This window comes from Notolepis coatsorum (genome assembly GCF_963971535.1).
Source record: "Notolepis coatsorum genome assembly, chromosome: 1".
NCBI classification, from domain to species: Eukaryota; Metazoa; Chordata; class Actinopteri; order Aulopiformes; family Paralepididae; genus Notolepis; species Notolepis coatsorum.
The window spans coordinates 199168993-199180065 of NC_140165.1; the positions used below are offsets into that span (position 1 = coordinate 199168993).

General features: G+C 43.4%; 1 protein-coding gene across 1 annotated transcript; it reads left to right on the forward strand.

Annotated features, from left to right (window-relative positions):
• Window positions 1-688: 688 nt before the first annotated feature.
• LOC311223921 (tektin-1-like) lies at window positions 689-10379 on the forward strand (the record flags this gene model as incomplete). The annotated part of the gene is made up of 7 exons (XM_084308694.1): window positions 689-740; window positions 852-1017; window positions 1846-1974; window positions 2574-2720; window positions 6937-7162; window positions 7712-7908; window positions 10220-10379. 7 exons carry the CDS (start codon window positions 689-691, stop codon window positions 10377-10379), a joined length of 1077 nt encoding a protein of 358 aa, XP_084164820.1.
• Between the last annotated feature and the right edge of the window lie 694 nt (window positions 10380-11073).

Here is an 11073-nt window from a genome sequence, read left to right on the forward strand (position 1 = left end):
GAATGATTAGGCAGGACAAACACAGGAATACCTACTTTTTCAGATTCAAACCTCCTATTCATATCCACCTGTCATATACCCTATATAGACCGTTTCAACTTGATAACAAAAACAAGGTTGAATGGCCCTCTCTGGTTGAAAGGCGTAGCTATAATTGGTATTTGTTTATTTTAAAGCCCTTATTGGTATACTTTCCCCTTACATCACAACACTGTTGAAATAGAATCTTGGAGCCTATTCTACACGTTCAAATGGTTGGTTTGTTCCTACAGTAGGCTTCCTTGAGTTTGCTCTGAACTAGGAAAAACTGCTTTTTCATTTGATGCTTCCAACACCTGGAATGCCTGACTCTGAAGCTTCTTCCTTCTTTTGCTGCATTTAAAATGATCTCTGACCATTGTGTGTCAACTTGTAACTGTCTGTAGCTGATTTCTATTGTTTATTCTTATTTGTTGTGTGTATGAATTTGCTGATAAACTGTCTTTGTTTTGTAAGCTTGTAGTTGCTGTAAATGAAAAAGCAAAAACAAACATACATTCTAGAACGGACTACATTTGATTTACTGTCAGCTATTGTCTAACCAGTTCCCTAGCAACACAATTCCACTGACACTGTCAATAAACTAAACAAAGAAATGTTTAAATTAAGTCACAGACGAAAATATGATATGACAGTTTAGCTTATTGCCATGCAGCCCTACTACGAGGCCCAACCCAGTATGGAGGTAGATTTCATCATGGGTTTGTATTTGTCTATGGAATAAAAACAGGCATGTCTTGCATCACCCAGGTCCAATGGGTGGTCAAGTTGGAGGTGAGGTTCAATGAGGTGGGCTTGTGTATATTGTTCAGAGCAGCGACTCAGCGACACCCAGGTCTTCAGGCAGGAGCTGGCACAGAAGCTGGGGGAGATCATTGTGGAGATCGACATCCTCAGCAACTTCAAGCGCCGCACGGAAAGAGCCCTGAAGGCCTGCGCTGAGCCTCTAAGGACTACCATACAATGCCTGGAGGAAAGGTGAGGAGGAGGAGGAGGAGGAGGAGGAGGATGAGGAGAGAGAGAGAGAGATAACCCTCATTGAAACTGCCATCACACACCAAAAAAAAGCAGTCACCATAGCACACAACCCCAGCCACCCCCTGAACCCATGCTTCACTCTACTCCCATCCGGCCGCAGATACAGATCTCTGATCTGTAAAAAGAAATTCAATAAAAAAATAAAAACCATGCTACAGTAACATCGCCGTGCCCTCTGCCATCACTGCCCAGTCACATGTTTAGTGTTGGTTTGAGTGATGAATGTTTCTTAAAGGTCCCATATTATGAAACACTTGTACACATACATTTGGGCCTACTAACACACAAACTGTGAAATAAGACAACCTAGTCACTAGTGAGATTATTTGATGTCACACCAAAAGCTGATTGCAATGCGTGGTCCTTGATTTGTGTGTGAAACATACAAAACAGCCTGCTCCTAAACGTTATCTTTTCTACCTAAAGTTTAACCTAAAATATGTTTCTGACAACAATTTAAGTGGGAAGTACAGTAGGATATGAAATAGCTGGATCTTGAGTCATATTTGATATGCAATGCCTAGTTTGACAGTTTGATTAAAGGTAAAAATATACCGTTTTGGGGACCTCAGAGAACTATATTAACTTGTTGAAAAGGAGTATAATATTGAACCTTTAATCTTCTTGTGCACAGGCTGTAGAAACACGTTTCCTCTAAGGAGGATAATACATTATCTATCTATTAAGGGGAGGCCATGAGGGGTGATTTGGTATTATGTTTTTTTTCTCCACTGCACAAGTACTGTATGCCCTCTCTCTGCCTGGCAGAATGAATCGAGTGCTTGCTGATAGGATGCACGACGAGGTGGAGAGACAACTGCTGAAGGAGAGGGACATGATCGAAAGTGTTACTTCTCTGCTGCAACCCACACTGGAGCAGATCACTGAACAGATAGGGTATGGGAGGGGTTGGGTTGGGCAGTGGTGGAAGAAGTACAACGTTTTTGCCATGTTTTCTATGCAAAAACCTTTTCTTCAAAGTAACTAGTAACAGATGGGTTCAGATAAATGTAGTGGAGTAAAAAGTACAATATTTCTGTAAAAGTATAAAGTTCCCTAACATTTTTATACTCACGTACAAGTACAAGTAGCTCGGAAAAGTACAGTACTTGAGTGAAAATATTTAGTTACTTTCCACCACTGGGGTTTGGTTTATATAGCAATATTATAGAGATTCATCAGCACTGTGCCCGTATTGGACCTACTGTGGGTGCAGTACAGTATCGGCACCTTTTGGTTTTTCCATTGGAAATACATACAAAATGTTTCAGCCACTGAAAAAAGTTTATTTATAGATGAGTAATTTTGCTACCATACCAGCTCACTTCCAACTTGCTGAATTGAGCCATGCACATGACTGTGAATGATGCAGTGGTAAAAAAACTAAAACTAATTATAGTTGTCCTACGTATAAGATGATCTGCTCTGTTGTCTTTAGCACGTCTTCAGTTTACAAACCTAGGTGAGTGTGTGCAACGTATCTATACTTGTCCCAGACTGATCCGATGGGCCAAGTACCGTCTAGAGAAGGACCTGAACGACAAGTTCCATGCCTTGAACATCGACGACTCCTGTGCTGAGATGGCCAACAGCGACTTCGACAACAATCTAAAGCCCAAAGACTCCAACATCACCCTGCTGAGGTACATAACGAGTGTGTTTATGCAATCAGAAAACTATATTATCAAGCGTTACTGACTCATCTATCACTTTACACTTTCTTTTACTTAAACAGTTTACTGTACATCCTACCACAAACGTTGTCGCCATCAGGGTCAAGACCGTTTGCCTTTCTACCTGCTCCACAGAACGTGTTGACTTAGAAGGGGGGGAACAAGGGGGAAGCATGGCTGTACATCTCATCAGAGCAATCAACAAACGCTCTGGAACAAATACAGGCTACAAGTCCAGCCCACTGAACTCTGGAAAAAAATTCAGTACAGCCACAAATTACAGTATGTTAGAATTATATGATTTTTTCATTTATTCATTCTTCTTTTGAAGGGGGTGGGGGTTGTTTTACGTGAGTCAGTACACCAGAAAACAACCAATATCAGCTTACGTTCTCTCTATTCAATGCACTGTATGAGGATGAACACGCGTGTCAGCGATAAAGGATTTAACCTGGGTGATTCTTGAGCCTGGACGCAGCCACCAAACGCAACTCAAAGTGGATACAATGCTGGCAGTGGAGCACCTTTTAGGGCTTTCAAAGGAAGCATTTCTTCCATGGCTGTAAAGGAGCAGGGCCATTATGGACTGTATATTGGACTTTAAATAGAGGCTTTGTTCCCTTATGTCCAGAAGGGGTCAGCCGTGTACTGCTTTTAATTATTTCCTCCACCATCTTTAGGGCATGGGAGTAGGCTACCCTTTCTCTGTTTCTTTTCTATTTATTTACCTCTATCACGCTCGCGCCTACAAGGCTTTCTTTACCTCTATCACACTTGCACCTACAAGTCTTTCTTTACCTCTATCACACTTGCACCTACAAGGCTTTCTTTACCTCTATCACACTTGCACCTACAAGTCTTTCTTTACCTCTATCACACTCGCACCTACAAGTCTTTCTTTACCTCTATCTAGGGTGACCAGATGCAAAAAGTCCAAAAGCAGGACAACAGTAAGATTTTGGTGGGACAAAGTGGGACAGATAGATAATGTAATTTTTTTTTATTAGAATAACTGGTGTTCACCGAATAGATAAAGGTTAAATCAAAATAAATACAAATTAAATACAGAATTATATCTCTCCACATTCATCTTGGCACTGGCAGCCGGCTTGTTACCACCTAACATCTGTTTTAAATATTCAAACTTTTAGACCAATGTTTTTTTTTTGCTTCGAAAAGAGGGACATCCTCTCAATATGTGGGACATTCGGTCAAATGGTGGGACAGTACAACCAAAAGGGGGACACCTGGTCACCCTACCTCTATCACACTTGCACCTACATGGCTTTCTTTACCTCTATCACACTTGCACCTACAATGCTTTCTTCAGGGCCGCCTGGGAGAAATGCGAGGCCCTGTGCGAGATTTAAACGCGAGCCCCCCCCCCCCCCCCCCCCCCTAAAAGGTAAAAAAAAAAATATATATATATATAATTTTTATTTATTTTAATACAGTCAACATATTCTTAAATAATAGCGCTGCCCGAGGCTGGGCATGATACAGTCAACATATAGCAAGAGAGAGAGCGAGAGAGAGCTCCCGTTCTACAGTCAATATACAGTGTTATCGCTGCACAGATCCGGTAATGCCCCTGACCCTCCAAATCCAAAGAGAAGAGGGTCTATACCAGAGAAAACAAAGTAGCAAGGAGCCAATGGCCGACATCAGCTAAATAGGCTAACTGCAAATAGAGTAGCCAGGTACTGACACCAGGCCACACACAGCTTTGGCCAACGCTACCCAAGCTACACAAACGACCAAGACAATTCACACACAGCACATGTCGTATCTCCAAATGTTGTGAAGTAACATGTTTTGCCTGGAAAAAAACATCGTTATTAACAAAACATTCGGGAGGGGAAGGAAGGAAGAGTGGGGTAATGTCCAATGGACATCTTACCTGCACCAAGGAACGCAGGGCGAAAGGCCACAACACAGGTCTCCACGTTGACGAAAGGCCTCTCGCTGGCGGGACAAAAAGAAGCTATGGCCGGTGCCTTGTCATGGTGCAGGCCCGACTACATCTTCTGTCAAAGATGATGTCGTAGTCAGAGTGCCAGGGCCTGCTATTCTCACGGCTAATGTCAATGGTCGTAGCACAAGCTAACAGCTAACTCTAGGCTAACTGATAGCATCAAGCTAACGTTCCCAGCCGAGCGAAAATGAGCAGCTAACGTCGTAGCTAAACAGCTAACTGGCTAACAGTTAGCTCAACCCGGCTATCGCTAACCACTAGCTAACGCAGAAGCAAGCTATGCGGCTACCACTGAAAAACTGTACAACGTGAGAAAAGCAATACAGGCCAACACTTCAGACAGCCGCTGTGTTTTCCTCTTCTCATCCGAAGAGGGAAGGGAAAAAGAAGGCAATACACGTCCCACTACAGAGTGGTGTTTACCATAGCGGTGCCGGCAACAAGTCCCGACTATAGCCGACTTGAGCATGGAGATATTCTCATAATGAAACACCAAGCTCACCTCCCTCGCACCAGGTGCTGACACCAGGCCACACACCGTTAGCTACTACAACAGCTAGCCGGCCCGTTTGGCTCCCGAGAGAGAGAGAGAGATATATCCACGGCGGGAATAGAATAGAGTGCATTAAAAACTCACCAAACGTCCAAGAGGATGGAGACAACCGCGTGGAGTTGACGAAGTTCATCTGCCGAATGACCGTCCTCTTCATCTTGGCATAACAATGCTGCACGCGCTCTCTCTAGGTTAGCTAACGCTAGTTAGCCTTTAGCTAAGCTAGCTACTAGCCGACATCATCATGGCTATCCCGACTGAACCACACGTTAGCACTCAATATTATAATGTAGCTAAAGCTAACTAGCTGTCCCTGCCTTTAGCCGGGATGGCTAGCCTGACTGAACTGTCTAACATGCAACAACTTTCATCTTCAGTCCATCTGCCGAATGACCGTCCTCTTCGTTTTGGCTGGCATAACTAAGCATAACCTCCAAAGCTGCACGCGCGAAATAGTCAAACGCAGCTGACGCACGCCAGCGTACACATAATGTAACCCCTCCCTTCTTGAAACCAATAGTATGTCTGCTGCAGAGCCCCAGAGCTCCAATAGAGAATAGTGCAGAGCCGCAGAGCCAGGAACATTCTACAAACGTGTCTAATGTGAAATATATAAGCATATAAGCAAAACTAGATTTTAGGTCTGTGATGAAAAAGGGCCTTGCACACCCCCTGAGGAGGCCCTGGCTTTCTTTACCTCTATCACACTTGCACCTACAAGTCTTTCTTTACCTCTATCACTCTTGCACCTACAAGGCTTTCTTTACCTCTATCACACTTGCACCTACAAGGCTTTCTTTACCTCTATCACACTTGCACCTACAAGGCTTTCTTTACCTCTATCACACTCACACCTACATGTCTTTCTTTACCTCTATCACACTTGCACCTACAAGGCTTTATTTACCTCTATCACACTCACACCTACATGTCTTTCTTTACCTCTATCACACTTGCACGTACAAGGCTTTCTTTACCTCTATCACACTTGCACCTACACTTCTTTCTTTACCTCTATCACACTTGCACCTACAAGTCTTTCCTTCCATTAGTTTTGCAGTTTATTTGTTTATTTGTTTATTGTTATTCGCACTTACAAGCATACATTCTGGGATAAAATAAGTAAATAGAAGAACAGTTAAAATGTGCAGGAAAGGTAAAAAAAAAACCAAGGGCTTATAAGCGACCTCCCCTCTTAAACCTATATAGGATAACTACACAAAAACAAAACAAACATGCCCCCCCCCCCACATTATGCACAAACACATGTGCATATCCCTCTCACATACACACAGATACATACAATACAGCATTATATAACTATTATAATGTTGGGGGAAAAAATTTAAAAGACTTTACACAAATACACATGGATACTAGACTACAGGATCTGTAGTTCTTTTTTAAGCTTACTTTTAAATATATTTAAAGTGGAACATGTTTCTATTAGATTTTGTATATCATTCCACATCACTGCACCTTGATAAACAAATGAGAATTTGGCAACAGAGGTCCTACAGAAAGGAATGCGTTTTGCAGTTGAGTTCTTCAACTTCTTAATCACTTTCTTACTCTTTCTCTTATGGCTACACTCTTTCTCTCCCAGATATACATGTCATTCCTAATGCCTCCCCACCTCTACCCCCCCCTCCCCCCAGCATGGCGGTGAGCACGGAGGAATGGGAGAGCTTCACAGACATCAACGTATCCAAAGCAGAGCGGGAGAAAACCAACTCCCTATCCCTGCAGGCCCTGGTGGAGGCTCTCTTGTTACAGACGGCGGCAGACATGCAGAGGCAACTCCAGGCCACAGCCTCAGCCTTCCGAACGAGGATCCAGGAGACAAAGACTGCCAAGAGACAGATGGAAGACCATCTGGCCAAGGTAGATTTTGAGCTAACCTAGGAAACCCAATAGTTGTTAAGAGCTAGTTTTATTAGATTACATGTTTTTTTGTGTTTCCTTTTAACTTTTATTTTCCCAAGGTAGGTTCGCTGAGCACAAATGATTTTTCAGCTACGCCCCTGCTTCACATTCACAGTTCGATTCACACCTGGAAGCTGCCCAGTACAACAACAGTCTGACACTGTTGGCCACTGAGCAACTCCACTGGAGCAGTTGGGGGTTAAGTGACTTTCTGAAGGGCAGTTCAGCGGTTGGTATTGAGGGATGGGAGAGTTATTCATTCACTTCCCCGACCAGATCTTTCCTGCTGGTCTGGGGGATCAAACCGGTGACCTTTCGGTCACAAACCTGCTTCTCTAATAGAACAGGTCAGCTCAAGTGTTGAGTGACTTTACATAATCACTTCAGTGACCAACATAGGTCAACCTTTTCCACAGAAGTCTGGTACCGTGGCCCTACAGTATGTGTTAGTCATCAGACATCTGTCTGCAGTGTTGCTTGATGTGACACCTTCATCCCCTTGACCAGATTCTCTCTGAGTTTGGCAGCCAGGAGAGGAACATGCAGGCTCTCCAGGTGGCCATAGCTGAGAAGGAGATCCCTCTGAAGGTGAGCCAGGCCCGCATGTCTGCACGGAGCCAGAGACCTGCCACTGAGCGGTGCCACGACCAAGCACAGGCCTGCCTGCTGTCCGAGGTCCAACAGCTCAGCACTCACATCAGCAAGTAAGGACAGGGTGTACTAAAGGGATCAATAATCAACTAGGCTGCAGTAAAAAACTTAAAACCAGATTTTCAAACATAAACATAAAGACAGAAAACACGCTCATCACAGACAAGCTGGATGTGGCCAATTACTTAAACATTTTCTCCACAAACATAGCCACAACATTGGTAAATAAACTACCCTCCCACTCAGGACATTTTGGGGTAGAACACATCCTAGCCTACTACTATAACCTAGGGATCCCCAAAGACGATTTCAAACTCGAAATGGTAACAACAGCTGAGGTACACAAAAAACTGAGCGCCCTCCAACCTAACAAGGCCACTGGCCATGACAATATCCCCTCCAAATTCCTCAGAGACTCAGCAGCCGCCATCACCCCAGTCATCACACACATAATAAACCTCTCCATAAAACAGGGACACGTACCCAAAGACTTCAAATTTGTGAGGGTAACCCCCCTGCACAAAAAGGGCAGCAAATTGGACGCAGGCAACTACCGCCCTGTTTCTATTCTGACCTCCATCTCGAAAGTCATGGAAAAAAATGTATACGAACAGGTCGAAAAGTACCTCGCGGAAATCTAATTTACAAATTCCAATCCGGCTTCAGAACATCCCACTCCACTGACACATGCCTTCTATATTTGAACGACCACATCAAACGAGGTGGACGCAGGCAAATACTGTGGCATGGTCATGCTGGACCTCCAAAAGGCCTTCAACACTGTCAATCACTCCATTCTGATTGACAAGCTAAAAGCAATTGGCTTTGATAGCACATCAGTGAGCTGGATGCAATCCTACCTGGAGGGAAGAGAACAGATGGTGGAGGTAAACGGTACACTACTCCCCCCCCCCCCTCCCAGTGAACTGCTGTGTTCCACAAGGAAGCATTTTAGGACCGTTACTGTTCCTAATTTATGCAAATGGCATGTCATCAGCCTGTGACTGCAACCTGTTCCTGTTCGCGGACAACTCAGCACTGCTGGTCTTGGACATGGACAAGTTGCAGGTTGAAAAAACATTCAGCTCTGAACTCGGCAGAATCTGCACCTGGCTCGCTGATAACAAACTATCATTACACCTGGGCAAAACAGAGTCCATTCTCTTCGGATAAAATAACAGACTCAGCAAGACCAACGGCTTCTCTGTTACAGTGGGTGACAATATTGTCACAAGGAAAGATCAAATTACATACCTGGGTTCCATCCTAGAGGCAAATCTTTCCTGTGACAAAATGGCAACCAATGTAATAAAAAAAGTCAACCAACGAACAAGATTCTTGTACCGGATCTCCTCCCTGGTAAACAATAATAACCTGAAGACTCTAACAGGAGCACTCATTCAAGGGTACTACGACTATGCCTGCACCTCATGGTACCAAAGCACCTCAAAGGCACTAAAAACAAGATTACAAACATCACAAAACAAACTGGTCAGACTACTGCTTAACCTCACTCCTAAAACACACCTCACCCCTGCCCACTTTGACAACCTAGGATGGCTTAGAGTAGAAGACAGAGTACAGCAACTTGCAATGGGCTTGGTCTACAAGATACACTACACCACTAAGGTACCCATGTACATGTCAAAATACTTCCCAAATGTCAGTGACTACCACGATCACAACACCAGATGGAGCTCCACAAATCATGTTAAACCCAGATTCGGCTCAAACAAGGGACTAAACACGTTTCGCAGTTATGCCACATCAATGTGGAACGCCCTACCCACAGCTGTAAAGGAATGTGAATCACTACCCACCTTCAAAACCGTTCTTAAAGAGCACCTACGGGAGGCTGCAATTCGAAACTGGCCCTTGTAAATGTCTAAACCCAAACCCCTCCAATGTAGTTTCTTCCCCCTCAAATGTATATACTCTCAAATAATGTATATACTCTCTTCTTAGAAACTCTGTCTATTAATCAGATTTTCCAACGCCAGGGTCTATATGACAGGCATTGTACTCTTAAACAGTACTGTATATTTGTAGATCTGGTATGTCATAAATGTTTGGATGTAACAGTACTGTCTATGTATACATCATGTATGTAATATGTTAGGATTAATTGAAAATGGGGGACCCTGATGTAAACAAGATGAAAGTCTTTCTCTCGTCTGCATCCCCTTAACAATTGTGTGTATTGAGCCGTACTCTATTGTACCTATTCTGCAATCTGTTAATAAGATTTTCAATCAATCAATCCATTTCAACAGGACATTTGGAGGTTTGTTGAAAGAGTGACTTCTCTACCTCTCCTCGCAGGTATATAATATTTTCTCTCTCCCTCCCTCCCATCCTATCTAGAATGCGTGAAGCGATGGCCCAGTCAGAGATGAAGCAGAAGGGTCTGATTAGCTGTCAGCTGACTCTGCAGGAGAATATCAAGATCAAGTCAAACTCACTCTACATCGACGAGGTCATCTGCACCCAGCTCCGACAGCCCATTGTCATACACAACTTCTGATTGGTCAGAAGACTAGTGCGCAATAAAAAATAAATACATTTGTTAGTCTCACATGTTCCCATCTGAGTTTAATTGAGTGAAACCAATAGTAGGGTGATGTCTTTATTGTGACATTTTAGTATGATCTTCCACTTGCTATATCCCTTTTTATTAATCTGGTCAGTTTTTATGCTACTATTGTGGTTAGGAAACTGCTATCTGTCTGATAGTGATGCTAGTTTATAAATATGTTAGCCACTGGAAAACACAAAAAAACATCCGCCTGATCATCTATCACTGATCATAAGCTATTCTGGTAACATTTTACAAGTAGCTATGATTGCTATGAGATATTAACATTGGCTAACTGTGCTAGCAGGTGATACATACATTCTCACTGTTGCTGTGGATGTTTATGAACCAATAAAATTAACATAATTGTAGCAAACTAGTTTTCTTACTTGTTTGTGGGCTAGGGAATATTTCAAAGGAAGTAGATTGGATATCTTAAATGGCTTGATTGAAAAATGGCATCCCCGGCCGCGTCCTAAAAGTCTGTGCCCCGGTATTCACTGACATCTTCAACCTGTCCTTGGAACAGGCTGTCATCCCCACCTGTCTGAAGAAGTCCACCATCATCCCTGTACCCAAAAAATCTACGCCCGCTTGCCTCAACGACTACCGCCCTGTAGCCCTCACCTCCATAGCCATGAAG